We start from the raw sequence: 25,183 nt of genomic DNA on the forward strand, positions 1-25,183 counted from the left end.
ATGTGGGATCTTCCCGGACCGGGGCACGAACCCGCGTCCCCTGCATCGGCAGGCGGACTCTCAACCACTGCGCCACCAGGGAAGCCTAGAGGGCCATTCTTTTATGGAACTCTGCCAACAGAGGTTTCCCAAGGCATCACGCAGAGGCCCAAACGAAAGGGAAGTACACACATCATTTTGGTAGGACGGTGCTAGGGGTGTGCCTGGGTGTTCACAAGCAGGTTATATGCAAGAAGATATACCAGGGGTAACATACATTTTGAAAAGGGATTTCACTATTGAAAGCAGTTTTTAAAACCCTCAAACATAATGGCTTCCGGAAGTGAGGACAAGAAGAGAGAGAGTAGAGGCTTATTGGGGAAGTGGAGAGACAAAGAGCAAAGCTAGAATGATGGATAAGGTGACCATCTACATAATGTGACCTCTAAGGGCCTACTGACTTAAAATTTTATCATGAAAAACTCATTCCTTTGCCTTCAAACTTTGTCTCCTGTTAAAATGGAAATACCTGTGAATCACATCTGACTGGCTGCATCATATCCTTACCTGAGAACACATTGTGATGGGGTGTGGGGAAAGGTCTGGAAAAAGATGGGTGGAAGGGTGAGAAGTGGTTGCCAAAGTAAGAAACACACTTAGCAGGGCATCATGCAGACAATGGCAGCTGGACAAAAACTGCCAGTTTGATTTTCTCTCATTTAAAAGAAAACTGCTCAAAACTAAGACCAACCATTTAATATTCTACCCTTTCCCCCCTGACTACCCTGCTGAGGAGTTTCTTGGCTCATCCTGGCCAATGATGCTAGCTCCTGAATGGAGAAGAAAGCAACAGGAGATCCACCTCATCGCCAGGGAGACGGCCTGGTGGTCTAGGCTGGCCCCGAGAGTGAGGGCTCTGAGATGCAGCCTGAGGATTTTCCTCTGACTCTCTGTGCAGCCTCCAGCCAGTCTTCAAACAGCTTTAGTTTTCTTGTATGTCAAACCAAGATAAATACCTAACTTCCCATCTCTCTGGGGCATTGTAAGGCTTCACTGCTGCCACTTTCATTAACATTTGTCCAAAGACCATAAGAAGAAAGCTTTTGAAAAGTTTTAAGACTAATTATGTTTACTATCAGCATTATCATTATGATATTGGGGCTTAATGTAGCAGTAGCCAGAAAGAAGAATGTATCAGGAGCATGGGAAAACAGAGAACACAGAAACTTCACTCAGAGAAGCAGTATTTGTAGTAGAAGAGAAACACAAAAAGGGGTTTGGGGATGGGGTGCAAAGGAGAGAAGTCTGCAATTGGTACCAGATGCCATCAGAAGCTAACGACCTGACAAACACCACTCTCATAAAACAAATTCCTTAAAAAGGAAGCAAATGGAAATATAAGCTAGTGAAAGAATTTGCAGCAGCTGCCCTAAAACCATTTCTCACTTCATAAACAGGTCTGGGTTTGATGCTTTTTTTTTTTTTTTTTTTTTTTTTTTTTTGTCTTGGTCTTATTTCATGCCACTTTCCCTCTTTTCTATCATCCCCTGTCTCATTCTTCTTCCCTTGCTGCCAAGGCTGGATGGACTTTTCATACTGGTAGTCATAGCAACAGTAGTTAATGGAACACCATCCTGATGGAAGGAGGCTCATTCAGAGTATTTGTTTTGTGTCTTATCTCAGCACGTATTTGTCCTCAGTGATGACATGGATGAATTGGACGGAGTCACTGGAAAATAGCACGTGCTATTATTTCACATTAATTTCTTGGCAGTGAGCTGACATGAACCAGAACTGTTAATGACTCTCTGTTTTCCAGTCTTCTCTGCTTAACACGCTGAAGAAATATTACGTTTTGTGTACATCAAGGGCATGTAGTATCTATGGAACTTGAAGTTCTTTAGCATCACTAATGAGGTGTTCTGATCTCATTCCATGAAGGACCGTCAGGTTTCAGATTCCTTATCCAGCTAGGCTGAATAAAGACTTGGAGACAAAGGTTTATTTCCTATATTGCATACCTAATTAGCAGCACTGGATTTGGAGAATCCATGCTGACAATTAACAATCATCCCCCCGCAATTCATATATTCCTCCCTTCATCAGCCTCCCTGGAGTGATTCTGAGGGAATACTACACCTTCTCAGAGAATAATCAGAGCTGAAAGGAGTAAAAAAGTTTCCTTCATACCACTCAACTCCAATTCCTCCATCCTATACCTAATAAGCATAGGTAAAAGAAATGAGAATGTCACTGACATATAACTTAAATCCCTGGCGTGTAACTTAAACCCCATGGGTATAAGATCAGGGGCAGCGACTTTAGCATATTCGAATCAAATCCATACTTTTTGGACTAGTGCTTTTTAAAGCAATTCTCAATTATTTCAAGGCAGTATGTTCGATTCAATGACATTTTATTTTCCACTTTCTTTTTTATTTATTTATTTACTTGCTTATTTTTGGCTGTGCTGGGTCTTCGTTGCTGCACTCGGGCTTTCTCTATTTGCTGCAAGCGGGGGCTACTCTTCGCTCTGGTGCGCAGGCTTCTCGTTGCGGTGGCTTCTTTTGTTGCAGAGCACAGGCTCTAGGCGCGTGGGCTTCAGTAGTTGTGGCTCACAGGCTCTAGAGCACAGGCTCAGTAGTTGTGGCACACGCGGCTTAGTTGCTCTTTGGCATGTGGGATCTTCCCGGACCAGGGATCAAACCCGTGTCCCCTGAATTGGCAGGCGGATTCTTAACCACTGCGCCACCAGGGAAGCCCCTATTTTCCACTTTCTTATATTGTTGTCCAGCTCTTTGATAAGGTCGTTGGCCGCTAACACAATTCAAGGGCAAATAGAACAAATTAATGATGATGAGACTCACAGAAGTCATTTTAACTAATATTTAGTACCACTGGCAAAAACATCATGAGCAAGAAAATATCTTGTTGTTCTACACCACTAGACTATGAGTTCTTTAATGGCACATTTATTTTATCCCCAGTACTGAGACCGATGCCTTGCCAATGCTAAGTGCTCAGTAAATGTTTATGAATGAATGAATGAATGAGTAGGGAAATATGGTTGGATCATTTTTTTTTCTTTTTTAACATCTTTATTGGAGTATAATTGCTTTACAATGGTGTGTTAGTTTCTGCTGTATAACAAAGTGAATCAGCTATACATATACATATATCCCCATATCTCCTCCCTCTTGCATCTCCCTCCCATCCTCCATCATTGATCGCTCTTTTTTAGATTCTTTTCCCATATTGTCCATTATAGAGCACTGAGTAGCGTTCCCTTTGCTATACAGTAGGTCCTTACTAGTTATCTATTTTATATATAGTGGTGTGTATATGTCAATCCCAATCTCCCAATTTATCCCTCCCCCACCTTACCCACTGGTAACCATTAATTTGTTTTCTACATCTGTAACTTTATTTCTGTTTTGTAGGTAAGTTCATTTGTACTCTTTTTTTAGATTCCACATATAAGCGATATCATATGATATCTGTCTTTCTCTGTCTGACTTACATCACTCAGTCTGACAGTCTCTAGGCCCATCTCAGTTGCATCCTTGCTGCTGTTATGGTCCCAGCAGAGTCTCCCCAAACCCTGGGGAGTTAACTATCCCTCCTGTTCCCAGTTGACTAGCCCTTGAGATCTGGACAGCAGTTCTCCTCTGCTGAGATAATGTCCTGGAAGCATCTAGAACAACATCAGGCATGTGGCAGGGATCTGATAGTGTGAGTTTCTTCTTTCTGCCATGAGCTCAATTTCTGATTAGCCGGTGCTGATATTCAGTGGTGTATGCCAGTTGTCAAAAATATCTCCATGCCAATCAGTAAATAAAGCGCAGTTTTTCTGAGTCCAGTTCTCCTCTGCTGAGATAATGTCCTGGAAGCATCTAGAACAACATCAGGCATGTGGCAGGGATCTGATAGTGTGAGTTTCTTCTTTCTGCCATGAGCTCAATTTCTGATTAGCCGGTGCTGATATTCAGTGGTGTATGCCAGTTGTCAAAAATATCTCCATGCCAATCAGTAAATAAATGTTGCTTTTTCTGCCATCTCAAACAACCAGCCCCTTCCTACAGGGCCCCCTGCGACAAACCTGTGATTGAACAACAGAAAGTTTAATGCCTGACACAACCAGGGGCCTCCAGGATTCACTCCTGACCTTTGTCCTGTGTCTGTTCTGATTGTTTGGGGCCCAGAGTACTGGTTATGAAATATTTCATGGATTATCCTCTGATCTATTCATTTCTGATGCCATCCAGAGCTCTTGAGACACACTCCCCACCTGTTCCACCATCATTTTGTCCTCCTGGAAGAGCCATAGAAAGCCAGTTCATAATCACTTCATAGATGATATTGTTCTTGTTCATTTTATGTTGCATGGTTCCAGGTCACATAGAAGGAAGTAATGAATTTAATGTAGGTTTTGGAGAAACAATGTTCTCTTTGATTTAGAGGCACTTCCCAGAGGGAGATGCAAAGCCTTTGCTGCTGCCTATCAGTTCTGAGTCAGCTTAAGATACTTCTGTTTCTGTCATCTCCAGCTGTGTCCATCAGCCCTGTGGGGAGCAGGGCAGCTGTGTGCCATTGCTGCTTGATCACGCGGATGTGGTGAACTGTACCTCTGGTGGCCCAGGTCACATGAAGTGCTCTATCACCTGTCAAAGGGGGTTTGACCTTCAGGCCAGCAGTGGCCAGTACCTCAGGCCCATGCAGGTGAGTTGGAAACCCGTGGTCATCAGGACCAAGCCCCTGGGGAGGGACAGTAGGCATGTTCCTCCCTCTGGCTGGATGGGGGAAAGGCACGTGTTTTTAAATCATCTGAAACGAAAAATGAGGAATCTAACAAGCAAGGAGAAGCATGGCTTTATAGAAATGCAAGGTGTATATATAAGAGCAGGTGCAGTTTCCATTAACTAGGGTGTCAATTTCTCTCCAGGTGGGCAGTAGATAGGAACACTTATTCCATCCTTCTCCCTTGCTTTTTTATCTTCCTATCAGAAATTATGACCCCCCACTTTTGGCTTCAAAATGGGATTGCTGCAGTTTAGACCTGTCCACAATTTGCAGGCAAGATAGTTTGCAATCAGCTTGTTTGTGGTTCATTGTCTGACTGCCCTGCACCAGCTCCCTTCCCCACCCCCACCAGCCCTCCTTACAAGAAGACTGGAGGAAAGCATCTGATTTTCTTCCTTCTGTTACTGAAGTGGGGATTATATCATGATTCTAGCTTTAACTGAATTTTCCAAATTTCTACAAGCTACCATGCACAACTTGAAGATTTCAAGGTGATCTGAAGATAGTAGAATATATTAATGAAGAGTGTGGTTTGAAAGACAGACCTGGAATGAAATTTTGACTCCACTGTTTAGTAGGTGTGTAATTTAGGTAAAGACAAACACACAAAAGAAACTAACAACTTTAAGTTTGTTTCCACATTTGTAAAATAATTAAATCAGAAGGATTTATGTCACTGGGTTATTTTGATGACTGACTAGACATAATTTATCAGCTTCTAGCAAAATGGTAGGCACCTAGCTCTCTGCAAAGCTGCCATTATGATGAGCGTGATAATGTATTCTCAACTAAGATCTTTATTTTCCATTTTTCCTTTAGAGAGCTTTCAATACTCTACAGAGGAACTTGAAAATTGAAATCAACCATTAGAAAACATGAGCACAATATGAGATAGAGACAGGATGCATTAGGCAAAAGGTAATGATGCTTGAGAAGAAGATGAGAAAGATGAGGTATGATGAGGGAAGAGTGGAATCACGATTGGTTAGTCAGGTATCAATGGTTTGGAAGATTGGAATTGTTTTCATCTTGTACCAGTTGACTGCTTAGCAGGTTGTGGATCTGTGGAAGAATTTCACTTGCTTAGACATGGTCAGAATTTATAGACACAGTCTTTGGTTTCAGGTGGTTTAGGTTCTGCTTAGAGAGAGACAGGTTTAACATACCTTGAAGCACCAACTCCTTGGTCTATGATGCTTTGGTGAGAAAGGCAGAACTCTTATCACCTGCCCTTAACTCAGCTTAACTCACACTAGAAAAGAGATGGAAAGAAGGAAAAAGAACAAAAACAATGTAGGAACTAAATACATTTTTGTGATCTAGGTAAAGAAGGGGAGAGAAGAAAAGATGGTGTTTGCAATTCATTAAAATTAGGAACAAATTCAAGACAAAATGGTTAATACCTAACGAAGCCGGGAGAAAAACCAGGCAATATATGCAGAGTTTGAGAGACATTCTTTAAGTGATCATTGTGGTTTGAGCCAGTCTTCCAGGCTGTGATCAGTGTTGCAGGGACAGAGTTGGGAGAAGGAAGGTGGGAGCTTACCTTTTGCCAACCAAATGGTGGAGTCAGCAAGCACAGCTTTCCAGCTAACCACTCCTGTCACCCAAGGCTGGCCCCACTAAACAGATTGTGCGATCCCGGCTCGTGATCACAAGACAGTGGGGATATTTGCTTTTTGTTGACACAAGAACTTAAACTAAACAGAAAAATGTGTCTGGCTTTGAATTGGACTCTTCTGGCAGGCAACAGGGAAACACTGGAAAGCAGGGAGGAGCAGCCAGCCAAGAGTGGATGTCAGGGGTGACAGGTGCTTTCACCAGTCACTTTACCTTTGGCTTCGATGCCACTGTGGTCTCCTGGCGGGATGGCTGGCTGAGCCGCAGAATCTCCCCACTCTCCCTTTGACTTTTGGTAACCCATTGGCTACAATGACAGCTGTGCTTTTTCCCAAACAAGCCATGAGCATCCAGGTCTCTGAGTGCCTGCTCATCCTGTTCCCCTCACTCTGAATACTGTCTTCTCCCTGCTTCCCCTCTGCTGCTGGAAAGTCTCGCTCATCTTTCAAAGGCCAGTTCCTGAGTTACCTACCCTGTGCACCTCCCCCCAAACCCTCTCCCTCCTACCCAAGTATGGGCAAGCTGTCCTCCAGCCCCTGTAGTGCTATCTCACCACCACAAAACAAGCATGCATATATTATATCGCTGTATTTTTTTTAACAGCAATTTATATTTTCTTTCTCCTTGGTCCATGTTTTCTACTTCTTTCATTTTATCATTTGCATTCTTTGTATTATATTCTCTCAAATCATTACAGAAGGAAGTAGGATATAACAAAAATATATCTCCTGCATTTTCCTTTTTTACTTTCTTTCCTCCCTTCCTCTCTCTCTTTCTCCTTCTTTCCCTTTTTCCCCCTTCAATTGTTTTCTGATACACTGCTCCAACCTATGATTTGCTCTGCTGGTAGATTATCAGCTCCTTGAGGGTCTTGTTTATCCAAACCTAGTAAAGAATCTGGCCCTTCTAGGTGTTCAAAAAATGTCTCCTCGTTTATTTCATGGTGATGAATTCTAGGGCTCCCCTACAGAAACCGCAGGCCCAGGGAAAGAGCTGGAATCTCTCAAATTTAACTACAAAGTTTGGAAGATGCCTCATATGCATTACGTCTCAGCGGTTCTTAAAGCCTAGGCACCATTCTCAGAGGAGACAATTATGTTTAGTAGCATTATCTGTTGGCTTATCAGTAAAGGTCCCAGCAGGAAACAGATGACACACTCAAAGGTGGGCAATTTGAGGGACTTCAGTAAAGGGACCACTTCTAAAGGTGGGGCCAGGATATAGGAAATTACAAGGAGATGGTGCAGAATCCCAGGGTGAAGGGGTGATATCCCCTGTAGGCCTGAAGAGTTGACTATACGGGGCAGTCAGCAGAACCCCTGGGAAGAGAGTGCAGGAGGTGTGTGGAGATCGCTGCCAAAGGGTGCAGCCAACCTACAGCAACCCCTAGGGAGAGAGTAGCAAGAATCAGCACCCTGACCTCCCTTGCCTCTCTCCCTCTCCAGTCTCCTGCCAGTGTTGCCCTGGGTGCTAAACCAAACACAAGTCAGAGGCATGAAATCTACAGGAGCCAGCATCCCAGGGCAAGGTGGAGAAGGGTAGAGAGTGATCTGGAGAAGCACATGGAGGATAGCCAAGAGTTGGCCTGGAGGAGTGTCTTCATTTAAAGATTCCCTTACACTAACATTTGCCTTTCATTAGCAACATACCTGGGTAGCGTGAGATAGTACACTAAGCCAATAAGGCATAAAGAGGGAGAAAGACAAACTAATTTTGCCTGTTGTGAACGTCTGCACAAATAATCATCAGGACTCTTTCAAAGCCTGGAAACTGTTTGGATAAGCCTTTTTATGTCACCTTGACAGCAGAAAATTTTCTGTTTCTAGAAGGAAATTCTGCTCACATGTTCCTCTGGACACTGGGACCGGGCTGTGAGCTGCATGCCCCTTGACTGTGGTGTCCCCGACCAGTCTTTGGTGAACTATGCAAACTTCTCCTGCTCAGAGGGAACAAACTTTCTGAAACGCTGCTCCATCTCCTGTGTCCCACCAGCCAAGCTTCAAGGTATTGTCTGGCCAACCAGGAGCTGTATGCAAGTTCTCTTCAGGTTCTCTCTCTTCGGGGGTACTTTGGGGATGTTTTCTTCACCCCAGTGCCCTTCCCATTTGGCTCTGCTGTATCACCCTCTTCTGATAACACAAGCAAAGTCCCAAAGGGCAATACCATTCCTTGTCCCAGAATGCCCTGACTCAAGATCTCATTAATGAAAGAAACTTGGACTTTCCCATTTTTATTTGACTTTATGTCCTCTGGAGTCAAGCCAACTAACAGTTTTCTAATAATATTAATAATCCAGATACCCTTTATCATTCACATTTTTAAATTTAATATTTAAAACCATCCTATGAGTTAGGTGCTTTTAGTTCTGTTTTAGAAATGAGAGCATAGTTATATGAGCTGTACTGCTAGGAAGAGATGGAAGACCCCACATCTTGCTCTTTACCTCCTGGACTTAGGTGTGCCTAACAGTGTTTGAGCAGGCTTGTTACAAATGCAACTTCCTGAGCCTCATGCCGACAGATTCTGATTTAGTAGGTCTGAGGTGGGTTGGTGATGCTACTGTGGGGTGTCCATGGATTGCACTTGGAGAAACCATGCATGACGTTGAGGCATATGGTATGGTGTTGAAGTGCAGAACTTTGCATCCAAACTGCCTGAGTACAAACCCTGCCTCTGTTCTTACTGGCTTGGGCAAGTTACCTAAACTCAATTTCCTCAGCTGCAAAATAGGGGATAATGATGGTATCTATTTCATAGGGTTGTTTGAGGTTTGAAGTTTACACAAATGAATACATGTAAAATGCTTAGAGCGGTGCCTGGCATATAATGAGCACTATAAAAGTGTCATCTACTATTATTATAATGCTTTCCACAATACTGTCACTACTCTATTTTTATTATTTGTAGTGAGGAAGTGAGGTAATAATTTGGTTGGTAGCCCTCCTTTCATTCAGGTCATGAAAGAGCTTTCTGACCTCTGTGCTATAAGAGAGCACAGTAGATGCTCTGTGGGCACAAAGATATAGGATAAACATTTGACCTGAGGTTTTAGAGAAGCTGCTCCACAAAGAATAACGTGACTTTCCAAGAATGACGGTATGTTGACAGGTCTTCGCTCTCTCTGCTAGTATTTTATTTCTGGACTCTCTGTTCTGAGCATCTTGTGCTTCTCTTTCTTGGAGTCAGGACTGAGCCCGTGGCTGACCTGTCTTGAAGATGGGCTCTGGTCTCTCCCTGAAGCCTACTGCAAGTTGGAGTGTGATGTTCCCCCTGTTATCCCGAACGCCAACTTGCTCCTGCCTCACTGCCTCCAGGGCAACCATGATGTGGGCTCCATCTGCAGATACAAATGCAAACCGGGCTACTACGTGATGGGAAGTGCGGAGAATAAAGTCAGGAAGTAAGTTGGAATGTTCCTGGTCTTTGCAGTTCTCTCTACCCTATTACCTTGCTCCTGTTCCTTCATTTGCAAATCCTAGACCACTGTTTTGGAAATAATATTAAGACCTTCTGGTTTGTCCATTGTTTGTTGTGTTTGTTTTTCTATATGATCTCTCTTCACCTGCACAGGTGTGTTCCCCAGTCATGACAGGCAGGCTGGCCAAGTATGCTTTCTGTAAAGATATTCTTTCTCATAGGAGATTCCACAGTCTCATCTAGGTGTTTTTAAAAGAATCTCTTCCCGAATTATTATTTTCCTTGAAAGTAAGTGTTATGAGCTTCTTAAGCAGTACACACATCACCCGAATCCACCTCTGTCCTAGAACATCCTCATCAGGACAGGTGGAGGCTTATGGTTGTGGCTATGGGAGAAACTGTCTGGGATGGTCCCCAGCTCAGGTATTTATTGGTTATGTGATGCTGGGAAGTCTTCTTTCTCTGCCTCATTCTTCCTCATCTGTAAAATGAGGATAATAATAATAATAATAATAATGTAGGAACTAAATAAATTAGTATATATAAAACATGAGTCAGTAAATTTATTTTTAAAGCATAAAACTCAATACATATTAGCTATTAATATTGTAATTATAGTCTCCCTGCTTTCTTTCTCCTGGACTTGGTGTGTATACACTCCTAGACCCGGAAACCAAGAGAGCCTTTCTTCTGAATGCATGGTGGATCAGAAAGAACAAAAGCTTACTGCATAATTTAAGAGGAAGGGTCTTAAAGAAAGTCATGCTGGGGTTCAAATCCCAGTTGTTCCCCATTTTATTAGCTGAGTAACCTCAGGCAAGTTACTTAACTCTTTGGGTCTCATCTTTGTAAGCTGGGGATAATGCCCTCACCAGACTGCTCAGTTGAGGATTAAACAAGGTAATACATATTCAGCCCAGTGCCTGGTTTGTGCTAAATGCTCAATAAATGGTTTCAGAAAAAGAAACATTTTCCGAACAAACAAAACAAGCAAAAAGCTTTCAGAAGGAGAAACTCCTTGCACTCAGTAAATAGTAACTATTATTTTCCTACCATAAATTATGTCAGTAAAGGAGAAAATCAGATTTATTTCTTACCCAGGATTTAGTTCAAAATCTGATCATAGTAGGTATTTTTTTAAAGACCTTTTTTTGAACTGACATAATCCCAGCCATGGCATTACCAGTGATTCCAGGAGATACCAACTTTGATTGTAAGCTAGAATTCTCTAAGGGAGCAAAAGAAAAACAGGAAGCTTACCTTCTGGCTCCAATTTGCCCTTCTCTAGTCAACATCCAGCCATCTCAATATGGGATGGATTGAGTCCGGCTTTGCCCGGAGCCTTTCACTCCCAAGAAAGCCCAAGATCGTATTTGGGAGGGGGAGAGGGAAGTCCCCTCCTCAAGATCTCAGCCTGAGGCAAGAGCCTGGCTAATTAGAACATGAATAAATACTGATGAAAAATTCATAGGAAGCAGCATTCTGGTTCAGTGACTCTAGCAGGTACAGTCAACAGTTTTTGACAGCTGAAAACACATTTGCATGTGATGGTCATAGGGTCTAGATCAATTTGTGTCAGCATGCATTGACGGGTAGTGAGTACCCAGGTCATCTTCCAGTGAGAATGGCATTACAACCAGCCTGAAGGCTGCTGTTTTCTTGCTTTTTTTCTTCTCTTCTTGCCTCCCTTTTCACACACCTGAGCCAACTCAGGTGTCTGCAGAACAATGCAATGAAGACTAGAGGGAGAGAGAAAAGCTCGGGACCAGGAGGAATTCGAGGTGGAGGCATTATTCCTAGCTCCCCTGGGGCCATGGCTGAGCTTTGCCTTGGGAACAGTGAGGCTTCCTCCATGACCATGGGCTTTCTGCTGCATCTGCATATCTGACTCCACCAGCTTCCCTTCCCCAGCAGGGGCCCACAAGGGCCATTTGCTGGCACAGCTTTCTTTTCTGGTTGAGAAACTGGAAGCTTGCATCACAGCATCAGCATGGGTTTGGGCTTAAACATTTACATTCACAAGCACCATGCTGAGGAGAGGTTAAATTATTTACTGCACTGCATAAACTGGTTTTAATCTTAGTTTACACCTGTTTACATAGCCAGCAGTGGACTGGTAATCAGAAGTTTGCAAGTCAGGAGTAAATCACTGTCACTTGCTTCTTGTGTTTACCCAACAAACTATGTCAGCCTTGTTCCTTGCTTGGAGCCCAGAGTTGTACAGATGGAGCCCTAAAATTCTTCCTGGGACATGCAGGCAGGGGGAGAAGAAGTTGAGAGACGTTAACAGGGAGATTAACCCAGACAGAGTGGGCACATGCTAGTCTTCTGCAGTTCTCTGAGTAGTGGAAAAACCTCCTAGATGGTCAAATTTGCCACTTGTTCTTTGCATGACCCAGAACAATGTTATTTCACATCCACGTGTCTCGGTTTTTGCCTCCTTGATGTGAGGAGTAGTAATGATTTTTACCCAAGAGTATTGCTTTGAGGCCCAAAGCAGGTAATGTACTGAAAGCGTTTTATAAGCTATGAAGTTCAATACATATGCTAGAAATTACTTTTTGTTCATTTTTTTTTTTAAAAGAAGGAAACAACTACCAAAATATCAGCCAAGTACATTGCCTTCCTGCTTATTCTCAAGTCTGTTGAATATTGTTTCAAGAGAAAAAAGATAAATGCTGCATCTGACTTTTCTCTTCTATCCAGCCTGTTTAAGCTTTGTCCCATTGCACTTGCGGATGCAGGGAGGGCACAGCTGCAGTTGGCACTTCTTCACGTGGGTGCTCTATGCCAGCTTCGGGGTTAGGCGTGAAGATATCAGTAAGACCTAGGCTCTGGCCTCAGGAGCACACAGCCTCCATGCTCCCTCTTTCGTGGACATTATTTCTCCTTACAGTGGAGCATAGGAGAGGACATGGACTACAGGTAGGCCCTTTCTCCTGGCCCCTGGATCCCTTGCCCCTTCTTCCTGGGATCTGAAGGTGACACTGCTCACACTGACTCTAGTTCCTGAAGACAAGGAAATGCAATGGCTTTGGCCTGGGTCAAGGACTCTGGCCTTGAAGTCATGGGTAGAGTCAGTATCACCCAAACTGTATGGATTCTCCAGAGGGAAAAATTGAGGAGAGTAACAAAAAATTCAATGAAACAAGATGAATGCCCATTATATAGTACAGCCATACAATTATACAGGCATATCATGAAATATCCTATCACCATTAAAGATGTTTAGAAGAATATTAAAGACATGAGAGAACATTCACAATACAATAAGTGGATAAAAGCAGAACATAATTATTATAAATGACACAATCCTTATTTTCCATATTAAAGGTATGTTTTTATCATTCTTCTTCAGAAGCTAGAAGTGATTATAATATTAATAGTCGTAATGTCTAGGTAGTAGGTTTATAGGGGATATAACTTTTCTTTTTCTGCTTGTTTATATTTGCTAAGTTTTCTAGACTTTATAATGAGATAAATGAATAAACAGTTTAAAAAAATAATGAAGTGAGCTAGAAAGAGGAGATCATAGCCAATTTGTGGCGGCAGAGAGTGATAAAAGAAAACTAGACAGATCTTTCAAAGTAGGCAAACCAAGCAGAGACCAGCACTCCAAGATGGCAGTAAGACAGGGACGTGACCCTTCCATCCTGTGTCCAGACCCTTCTGTGTTTTGAAGACAAACACTGTCTCTGTTCTTGAAGGCCATTTCAGACCTCCTCTCCTCCAGTAACACCTCTTCCCTAACTTCCAGCAGATCACCTCACTCCCTAAAGTGCAAAGGTCTGCCCACAGGTGTGCAAGCTAATTGACACCTCCAAACATGTTCTCCCCCTTCTCACTGTCTAAAATGAATTATGACCAACAAGGACCTACTGTACAGCACAGGGAACTGCACTCAATATTTCATAATAACCTATAAGGGAAAAGAATCTGAAAAAGAGTATATATATATATATTCTTTATGTATTATATGTATATGTATAACTGAATCACTGTGCTATACACCTGAAACTAACCCAACATTGTAAATCAACTATACTTCAGTTAAAAAAAAAAAAAAAAACAACTCTTATTTTTTTTTTTTTTTTAACTAGAAAAAAAACACCAAAGTGTCAATACTCTGGGCAAGTGGTGTGACTCAGGGAGATTTTTTTTGTCTTCTATTTTGGGATTCTTTTAATAAATAATCATATTTTATAATAAATTTAAAAATTTTTTAAAAATAAAATGAATTATGAACTCCTCCACCTTTGCTCTGGATCCTGTACCCCTTCTAGAGAATTTCTCTCAATCACTTTACCTTCCTCTTTCCTACATCTGAAGCCTCTTCCTTCCTCTCCCCTGGTTACTTCTCTTTAATTGTGCTCAGGTCTCTCCTATGTTAAAATTCAAACAAGCAGAGCCTTTTATTAACTCCATGCCCGCCCCCAGCTACCACAGCTTCCCCCCTCCCTTTTACAGTGAAACTTGGTGAAAGAGTTGTTTGTATTCACTGTCTCCATCTTGCCATCTTCTCCCTCCTTCACACTTTGACACTCAGGTTTTATTCCCATCTCTCCACTAAGGCTGAGCCTTCCATGGACCCCACTGCTGTCAAATGCAGGGACTCTTTTTAGACCTTATGTTATGTGAGAATAGTTGGCTTATGTCACGGTCACCCTGTGAGATAGGATGGACCCTCCCACCCAAGTCTGGTTTGGATGTTGAAAGTAATGATGCCACACATTGACCAAGAGAGTATGAAAAGGTTTATTACTCACATAATGAGGCTTTCAGGGGAGAGAAGGGGAAAATTCCAAGTTGGTCTTCAAATGGCTTGAGCAGTCAGGGAAGGGAGACTGGTCTGGAGTTGTATGGTGGTTAGGGGGTGAGGCCTGGGGGAGGGTTTGTGCATGTGAACAGGACCTGGCGTGGTTTGAACTTTCTGCTGAAGCCCAAAGAGAAGCACCCAGGCTTTCTTACAGGCTTGCTCAGATGTGGGATAATGACGGGGCTTGAAAGCCATCAGAGTCAAACCTCAAAGGTGGAGTCTGGCTCTTCATTACCACGTGGTTGGCTAGACCCTCCTTGAGACTTTTTCCTTGATTCTGCTCTATCTCACTCCCTTGATTTTCCTGCTTCTTCTCTGTCTCTTCTCAATTTCCTCGTCTGGCTTTTTCTCCTCTGCTCATTTCTTCAATATTGGTGTCTCTGTGCTTATTCTTCTCTCTTGATCTGCACACTTGTCTGGGCTGAAGATCATTTACCCTATAGCCTCGACTACCTTCCACATGCTGATGATTCCTAAAACCACACCTGCTATCTAGTCTCTTCCTGTAAGGACCGTAAGACCCATTAGGACAACAGCCTACAGCTATAGCCGCTTGGGAAATCCAATCTGCCTTTCAAACTCTTACTATATAATACAGAGCCTATTATAATCTCTTTCATATCTGCACATCCTTCTGTGTTCCATGTGGTTGGGCAGGTCAGGGACCTGCACGTAACCTGAGACTTTCGAATGTCCTTCACCCTCAGTCATCAACTTCCATTGAGTGTCATCATCTTACTGACTCCTAAGTATGGCCATTTCTCCTCATCCCTGCTGCCATTTCTCTATGACAGATCACTATCCTTTTTCACTTCTGAACTGATCTTTCTGACTCCAGTCTTTCCCCCTTCAATACATTCACTACTTTGCAGCAGCAGTGATCTTCAAAACACTCAAATCCAGTTATAGTATTCCCCTGCATAAAACTAAATGACCAGCCTTTCTGCTATTTCATCTAAGAAAATAAAAAAGCTTAAACTTAAAATATTTTCAAGGTCTTGCATGATCTAGCTGGGCCTGGCTTACCTGGCTTCGTCGCTGACTATCTATCTTCCCTGAGAGATCACTTCCCTCCAACTGTAACACACAACACCTTCTGTACTGTAGGCCCTAATGCTCTGGACTTCTTTTACTTCTTTATATACACCATGGCTAGCATGCCTCTGGGCCTACAAACATGCTATTCCTTCTGGCCAGAACTCTCCCCGACAGTGGTCTTTTGCTTGGCTAACTCCTACTCCCCTGTTTTTTAGCATAAGTGTGATTTTTGTCTAGGAAGTCTCCCAGATCTCCCCAGTCTGTAGGAAGTGTCCCTCCCATGGTTTCCCACTGCACAGAAAACTTCCCTGACAACATCATTTATCTCACTGAGTAGAAATGGTTCGATTACCTGTCCAATAGAACATGGATGTTTGTTTAACATCATGTGCCCAGTGGCTTCTACATTTATTGGTAGGTACTTAATAGATAGTTTCTAAATGGATGAAAAGACTGAATTATTAGAAAATTCATGATAGGATTTTAATGTTAAATTTGATGCTTAAAATGGTGCAGGAAAGAGGGTGTTTTTTTTTCTTATGAGGGTATGGAAATTTCTATTTCAAGTGCTTTAGAGTGGAAGGAACCCTTAAAAATATTATGTCTATTTTTCTTCTAGCAATTGTCTTAGCAACATATAAGGATTGGTCATTCTCCAGAGACAGTTTTAATTTCATTTATTCAACTGACATTTAAGCTTGATTGGCAAACTGTACAAGTTGGTGGTAACAGAAAAAGGATTAGACCTCTCCCTCTCAACAAGCTCACCAGAACAGTGGTTCTCATACCTACCGGGCTGTACATTAGCATCACCTGGGGAGAATTCAGATCTCTTAATGCCCAGCTCAAGCCCCAAACCACTTACATCAGAATCTCTGGAAGTGGCACGCAGGCATTAGTCTTTTGCAAAGCTCCCCAAGTCACTCCAATGTGCAGCCAAAATCAAGAAGCACAATCTAGAAGCACAAACCTTTCTTTGTGTGAGAACAATATCAGTCATGGGATTTTGACTTTCCGAAAACTATCCAGAGTAACGTTTTCTTTTCTCAAAATTACTATAGCAACACTTTTGCATGCCAGATTTCATGTGTCTCTTTGAGGTTTATTTATTTTGGGGGTTAATAGAGAAAATACAAACAATGGTAACTTCAAAGAAATTGCCATGTTTAGATAGTTTCGGGAGTTCTTTCTTATTCATATTTTATAATACACACACACCTTTCTTTTCCTTCCATGCAATTTACTTCCACATATACGTCATCATTAATTACATTAATCAGGTTAATGTTTCATTAACCTGACTTCCCAGGGAGCTAAAATAAGTGTGTATGACTTATATTTTATCAAAAAGACCGTGTTATATTCTCCCTTGTCTTTCACTCCCGTGGTTACCTTGTTCTCATTAGGTGTTATCTTTATGTGTGAAGGTTAGGCTAACCTCGTTAGGGCTCATAATTAATTTAAATTATAAATTATCCCAACCTTCTAACTTTACTTAGACAGCCTCTCCCTCTAAGTTAGTCATTCATCAAGATGCCATCTGAAAGGTACTGTAGTAGTAATACCTTTTTAAGAGTAATTGTAAATAGCCATCCTTCTGAGGGTCACTTTTCCAAAGAACATAAATCTATTTAAGTTCTAGAAACACAGATATAGGTTCAGACTGCAATATTGTAAATAGGCCTCACATTGTGCCTATTTATTGTTTGACAAATGTTTGGTTGGTAAAACCCTTCAGTGAGGTTTGTCTGATCTGATCTGGGGGGAGGGTGCAAAAGGGCTTTGTAGCTAGATGTGTGTACTTGACCCATCTCTGCACACATAGGAAGGCTGTTTAGTGTGGCAGAGAGTTAAAACACATAAGGTCTCAACTCTGTTCTGTTGGGTCGATGATGATGATGATAATGATGATTCATCACTATGTGCTGTGTGTGTGAAGAACTTTACATACATTACCCCATTTATTTCTTATGATATTGATAAATTTTATTATATGATGAAATAATAGTATAATGTAGAATAATATGAGATGGTAATATATAATGATATAATATAATAATAATATAATATATAATATATAATATAATATATAATATAATATAATATTGATATATTAATGATATAATATATAATATAATAATAATATAATATTATTATATTTTAATAATATAATATAATATATATAATAATAATACATTTAAGTACTTTTTTATCCCCTCTTCCAGATAAGGAAACTGAGACTCAGAGTATTGTTAAGTAGTCATCCCATGATCACTTAGCCAATATATGGTGCTAAAACCATTCTAACTCCAAAGCCCATGCTCTTGGCTAATAAGGCTTTTGATCGCAGGTAGATTACCACATTTCTCTGAGCCTCTTTTTCCACCTCTGAAAAATAATGGAAAATCTTGAGTGACTTCCAGCTCTAAAAGTCTATATTTTATTTTCTATCTCAACAGAATCAATGAGGAGATTTAACACTTTGGTATAACACCATTGAGAGAAGTGATACATGAAATTTATTGCCACCAGGAAAAAAAAGCAGCAGCAATATATATAAGCACAAATACTACACAGACAAGATCTTAGTAGGCAATACTTAGTAGGTAATACTTGGAGAGCTTCTGATCCAAATGAATAGCCAAGGTTTTATTTCTTCCTCTTGATGGGTTTTGGTGAATTATTCTCCACTCACCCCCAAGAGGATTAGATCTAGATCTTTCTTGAAGACAGAACATTGGGTACATTTTTAAGGATTTCTAGAATTGAGTTTAAAGATTAAGCGCTTCTCTAAAATGTCTGAAGAAGAAAATTTAGTCAGCTTTCTAGGAAGTCTTTCCTTTGTCCAAGATTTATCTCTTTCCTTAGTGGTTAATTACGCAGGTTCTGGCGTTAGTGAGATATAAATTTACATCCCAACTCTGCTATTTACTAGCTCTTTGACCTTTCGAGTCACTGATCTCTATTGAACATGACTTTTTATTTACCAGATGGATAATAGGAAAGAGGGACACTTACAGATTTTTTTAAGGATTAAATGAGACAGTAGACATAAAGAACTGAGCACAGTTCTTAGATCAAACTTCAAGTCAGAAGTAGCTGCTGTTTATCATCATCACCATCATCATCATTTCCAGCAGGTTAATACTCCTTGTAAAATGACTGTTGCTTTTGGTGCGTTTAACAGCTAATCATCTTCTTTAGCAAGGAATATACTCAGCTACATTTTTATCAGGGGCTGTTGTTTCCCGTCCTGTGGTTGGTTCCTTTGCCCCAGAAAAACAACATAGAGACCAGAAAGACTGAAGGTGGCATTCCAAGTGGGAAGTATAGGTCTTCAGTTACCAGGGCGGTAGGGGAGTGCATTTCCCCCGTCTATAAAGAAAACACACACATCAAAAGAGAAAGTTCAGGGCTTCCCTGGTGGCGCAGTGGTTGAGAATCTGCCTGCTAATGCAGCGGACACGGGTTCGAGCCCTGGTCTGGGAGGATCCCACATGCCGCGGAGCAACTGTGAGAGGCCCGTGCACCGCGATGAAGAGTGGCCCCCGCTTGCCACAACTAGAGAAAGCCCTCGCACAGAAACGAAGACCCAACACAGCCAAAAATAAATAAATAAATAAATAAATAAATAAATAAGATTTCATTAAAGAACAAAAAAAGAAAGTTCATTAAATTAAAAACAAAATACATGTACTTCCCTCCACCAATCAGAACCCCCTCTGAATGTTTCATCTCATCCCAGTGTGAGTTATCCAGATACTACAGTGGCTTCATGTGGACCGTGAAAAGGAAAAAGGGGGATGTGGAGAAAAAGAAATGGAAATTAAATCGTCAGCCAGATAGACCTGGACATACTTCAAAAATTAGGGTGGGCAAATACAGTCAGACTGGTCTTGGAGGAGAAGGGAAGGGCATGTCCTGGAGACATTACCTAAATTTTTTTTTTTCTTTTTTTTTTTTTTTTTCTTTTTTTAACATCTTTATTGGAGTATAACTGTTTTACAACAGTGTGTTAGTTTCTCCTTTACAACAAAGTGAATCAGTTATACATATACATATGTTCCCATATCTCTTCCCTCTTGTGTCTCCCTCCCTCCCACCCTCCCTATCCCACCCCTCTCATGGTCACAAAGCACAGAGGTGATCTCCCTGTGCTATGCGGCAGCTTCCCACTAGCTATCTAATTTACATTTGGTAGTGCATATATGTCCCTGCCACTCTCTCACTTCGTCACAGCTTACCCTTCCCCCTCCCCATGTCCTCAAGTCCATGCTCTAGTAGGTATTACCTAAATTTTTAGTCTCTTTTGATCTTTTTGAACCATAGCTTGATTCTCTGAGGTTCAACTGATTTTACCCTACCATAAGAAACGAAAGAAAGACTTGGCTAATGAAATGAAATATGCAGTTGAGGCAAATGCTAAAACTCCTTAAGTACCCTGGATTTGTAATTTTAAAAATTCAGTAAAATAATATACCTAGTTTTTAAGTTCTGTGTCATAACACTGTGCATATACATACATGACTAGATGCTAAACCTATGTATATAGAGACACACAGGTTAGCTCTGATTTGGCAATTAAGGGACACACCGTAATCTTTATGTACATTCATGCATCTGTGAGAAATAGAAATTTGCTTTCTTTCCATTAAGACATTGTCTGGCTTTATAATTAGTGTTTATAGTAAATACATTCGAAGTTTATCCTTGGAATCCTCAATTCTCTTGCCATTGTAGGATATTGTGAGATTTAGGCTAATTTATTACAGCCTCTTTTGGCATGAAAGTGACTAAATCTCTGCTCCAAGCCTTGGACACTCACACACACACCTGGGCACAGGCCAGCTCGCTGCTGCAGGCTTCACAGGCTCTGGTGATTGGCATACAGCCTTCACTTTGAACAGAGCATTTGATGAACTTATAGATTTCCCTGTGACCTTCAATCCCAAGCTAGGGAGCGTCTTGTTGTAAAACTGTCCTTTCTCTTCTGATATTATATTGACCACTGATTTCTCTATTAATCAGGTAAAATAATTTTTAAAATCTAGGATAAGTAAGTGCTGGGTTGTTATATATAAGCCATTAGGTTCTTCAACTCACAATTTCTCTCCCTGATGCCCTTTCTACACTTCCTTTTTCCTACCCCATCCTGTCTCAGGCTCCCTCTAAGCCCTTCTTCAGCATACTGGGTGAACATTTTGATTGTAAGCTTGCCTTTTTTCTTTAAGTAATAAGGTCAGGTCAGGCCCAGCTAATTTATGAACTGTCTCCTGAAAGATTCTGGGTGGGACAAAAATCTGAAGAATTAAGTAGGGTGGAAAGACTGAGTAGAATGCTAACATTCCACACTTGTATCTCTTATACATGCACGTGCATGTGCACACACACACACACACACACACACACACGGAACACAGAGGGAGAGAAAGAGAGAGAGAGAGAGTGATTTTGGTCATCAGAGCTAATAACTTCCATGGCTTATTGAACATTGTATGTACCAGTCATTGTACTACATGCTTTATATACACTAACTTATAAAATCTTCCAAGGACCCTGTAAGGAAGCTATTATTATCCCCATTTTTCAGGTAGGAAAACTGAGAGAAGCAAGATTAGGTGACTTATTAAAAGTCAGAGACATATGAAGAGCCACAGCTGGAGTTTGAGCATTAGTCTCCCGATTCCAAGTCATCTGCTCTTAACCACTTTGCACACCATCTTCCTGATGGGAATTACCCAGTGAAGCCACTAACAACCTGCTGAAGGTCACTGTGACCTCCGACTCTTCCTCTTCATTCAGGGAAAACTGGCAAAGAGAATGTTAATCAGCCTTTCCATTCCAGCCCACATCAGAGGGATGAGGCAAATGCAGGGTTCACCTGTGTAAATTCTGAAGTCATTATGTAGGTCACAACTTGCCAGAAGTTCTGGTAACTCTTCAGTGGATTCAGGTCTTATCACGGCTGTGACTTCTGGACAAGGAGCCACATAAAGAGCTTTGCTTTCTGGAAGAGCAACAATGATGGGCAGTGACGGATTCATGAATTCCCAGGTGAGGGTGTGAATGTGTGGACATCCTGTGAGCACTTTTCATGAGACCTGTGAGTTGGACTGACCAGGAACAGGAATATAACAATATCTAGAAGAAGAATTCTTCAACTAGAAACTTTATGAAGGTAGCCAAAGGATTCCTTACAAATGAGAGATCCTACCCTCTGAAATGGAATTCATACAATTTGTGGCCCTTTTCTGCCAGACTTTTGTCCCACCCAGGCTCTTTTTCCCCACAGGGGCCATATATAGGCCTGTTTTTTTCCATTTAAACTTTAGACTGAGGCTTCAAACACACACTGCCGGGCTTCCCTGGTGGCGCAGTGATTGAGAGTCCGCCTGCCGATGCTGGGGACACGGGTTCATGCCGCGGTCCGGAAAGATCCCACATGCCGCGCAGCGGCTGGGCCTGTGAGCCATGGCCTCTGAGCCTGCGCGTCCGGAGCCTGTGCTCCGCAACGGGAGAGGCCGCGGCAGTGAGAGGCCCGCGTACCGCAAACAAACAAACAAACAAAAAAACACACACTGCCTTTCACACCCCTGGTTCTTGCATGCACTGCCCCTTCTGCCTGGCAGGTCCTTCTCCTTCTCTAACAAACCCATCTTTAAGTGTTCCTTTCCTGATAGCCTTCCTTATGTCCCTCTTTGGGTTCCCACAGGTTAGTCTTGTGGCCTTATTATTGTATTAATATTTGTTTCTACAACAGCAAGACCTAATGTAATGTATGGGCACATACTAGGTGCTTAATGAATATCTGTTGACTGAACATACGAATGGACAAATACAGGCATACCTCATTTTATTGCTCTTTGCTTTATTATGCTTTGCAGATACTGCATTTTTTACAAATTTAAGGTTTGTGGTAGCCCTGCATCGAGCAAGTTTATCGGTGCTGTTTTTCCAACAGCATTTGTTCATTTCGTGTCTCTGCATCACATTTCGGTAATTCTCGCAATATTTCAAATCCTCCACCAGCAAAAGATTATGACTCACTGAAGGCTCAGATGATGGTTAGCATTTTTTTTAGCACTAAAGTATTTTTAAATTAATACATGTACATTTTTTAGACGTAAAAGCTATTGCACACTTAATAGACCACAGTATAGTGTAAACATAACTTTTACATGCACTGGGACACCAAAAAATGCCTATGACTTGTTTTATTGTGATATTCACTTTATTGCGGTGGTCTGGAACTAAACCCACAATATCTCCAAGGTATGCTGTAACTGAATGATGAAAGATAATGAAAGCGAGAGATTCCTATTTAAGGTTTCCATGTTTTAGACCCAGTTCACCCCTGCATTTCAGTGTAATCACCAGCTCCTCAAACACACCCTGAAGGGAATAGATGTAGAATTATGCAGAATAATGTGAAGGTTTAAATTGCAGGCATTGGAGAAACCTCAGGATGTTTTTAGGTCTAGAGGTAACCTGAGCAGATTTAGTAGGAAGATAGCTCTGTCAGCTGTGTGAAGAATGCATGAGAGGGGCCAAGAGACTGGTAGAAAAGAGTTTAAATGGGGGCTGTTGAAGTGAGAGAGGCTGAGGGGGGTTGGACAGTTTAGGCAATGAGAGATGAAGAAGTGGGCCCAAACTTGAGGTAGGGGTTCAGACGTAGGGCCAGGGCATTATCGCATCTGCCAATTTGGAGACCGAAGAGTTAGCAGCAGGAAGATCAAAGATAGAAGTGAGGGGTGGAGCTTTGAAGTAGAATTGACCACATGCTTTTAGGGGTTAGCAGGTTGCTCATTCGGACAGAGAGGCTCTATTTTACATGGAAGAGGAGCTTTGTAAGTTATAAGCATTTTTATGAGTCAGGGAAAAATGAAAGGTCAAAGCCCATGTGTCTGGTTGGGATGGTCCTGCTGATTACTATTTCTCGCCCAGTCAAGGGGACTGGGAATGGCCCTCCGGAGGCCTGGTGTGAGCGAGGGTAGAACAACTGTGATCGGCTGTGGACTAGCTATGCCTGGAGTCTGCTGCTCTCCATTTAGGACGTTGGCTTGAGAAACCAGGTCTGCAGTTTGTTAAGAGGAAAGCTGGCCTGGAGTTTGGAAGCACTGGTGGTTCTGTCTGGGGTGGAGTAGAGGACCGTGTCTTTTAAAATGGTCTAGAAAACTACTTCCTAAACTTTAATGTGCATAGGAGTCACTTGGGGATCTTGTTAAAATGCAGATTCTGATTGAGTCTGTCTGGGTGGGAGCCTGAGAGTCTGCATTTCTAAGCTCCCAGGTGGTTTCAGTGCCGCTGCTCTGGGAAGCACCTTGTAAGCAGTAAGGGCCTAGAATGTTCTGAGTGAAGAAGCTTTCTAATTTCACTTCAGACACTGACCACGTGCCCTGCAAAACGCTTAGCCAATTAATGCTTTCGTGTCCTAACCTATATAATGGAAATAGTAATGCAGTTACTCCTTGTCCTTACCTTTCCTCTTTAGGGATATTCTGTGTGGTGAGACTTTGAGATACTCTGTACAAAGGCACAAAGTAAAGGGAAGTAATTTATCTGCAGCTCCATTTCTAGTAACGCTAGTGCTTCCAGATTATGACTTAGGGATTGGCATCAGGCAGATCACGGTACGCGCATACCTCGGAAATACTGGGGATTTGGTTCCAGACCACGGCAATAAAGCGAATATCACGATAAAGCAAGTCACACGAATAGTTTTTGGTTTCCCAGTGTGCATAAAAGTTATGTTTACACTGTAGTCTATAAGTGTACAATAGCATTATGTCTTTAAAAACAATGTACATAATTTTAAAATACTTTATTGCTAAAAAATGCTAACCATCATCTGACAACACAGGGTTGCCACAAACCTTCAATTTGTAAAAGGTGCAATACCTGTGAAGTGCAGTAAAGCAAAGCACAAGGAAACAGGTATGCCTGTACTGATCTCTGCTCTGCCATTAGGTAACCTCAGACAAGTTATTTTACTTTTCGAAACCTACTTAGTTCATCTATAAAATAAACATCTATACATTCATTGAACCAACGTTTATTGGCACCTGTTCTGTACCACACATTATGCTGAGCACTGGGGATATAATAGAAAATAAGGTCTTGCCCTCACCAAGCTCGCATCCCAGTGGGCGAGGCAGGCAACACACAACATAATTACAGAGTATGCATTCTATGCAAAAATACACAGGTGCTTTAATTAAAAACCAAAAACATTAGAGGTATAAAATAAGGATGCTCTTGGGTGGCAAAAATTATCCTTAGATAAGAAGAAGAGCCAGCCAGGAAAAGAACAAAAAAGAAAAGCATCACAAGCAGAGAGAATGGTACCAACTTCCTTTGGCAGGAAAGAGCTTGAGTTGTGCTCGGGATTCTAGGTCCGGTGTGGACAAAGCGCACTAAGTAAGATGAATGGGACGTAGGATGAGGTCAGAGAAAGTGTGGCCAACTCATGCGGGACCTCGTGAGTGAGAAAGTTTGGATTTTATTTTTCATGCA

The 25,183-nt window shown here is 41.7% G+C and overlaps 1 protein-coding gene across 1 annotated transcript in view; it reads left to right on the forward strand.

Moving 5' to 3' along the window:
- Nucleotides 1-25,183, forward strand: part of PAPPA2 (pappalysin 2) — a 295,372-nt gene that overhangs the window by 219,744 nt on the left and 50,445 nt on the right. The window contains exons 14-16 of the mRNA XM_024133710.2: nt 4,527-4,698; nt 8,226-8,403; nt 9,586-9,799. Coding sequence (XP_023989478.1) covers nt 4,527-4,698; nt 8,226-8,403; nt 9,586-9,799 — 564 coding nt within the window. The remainder of the gene's footprint in view (nt 1-4,526; nt 4,699-8,225; nt 8,404-9,585; nt 9,800-25,183) is intronic.

The sequence above is a fragment of the Physeter macrocephalus genome, chromosome 4, assembly GCF_002837175.3.
Source record: "Physeter macrocephalus isolate SW-GA chromosome 4, ASM283717v5, whole genome shotgun sequence".
Lineage (NCBI taxonomy): Eukaryota > Metazoa > Chordata > Mammalia > Artiodactyla > Physeteridae > Physeter > Physeter macrocephalus.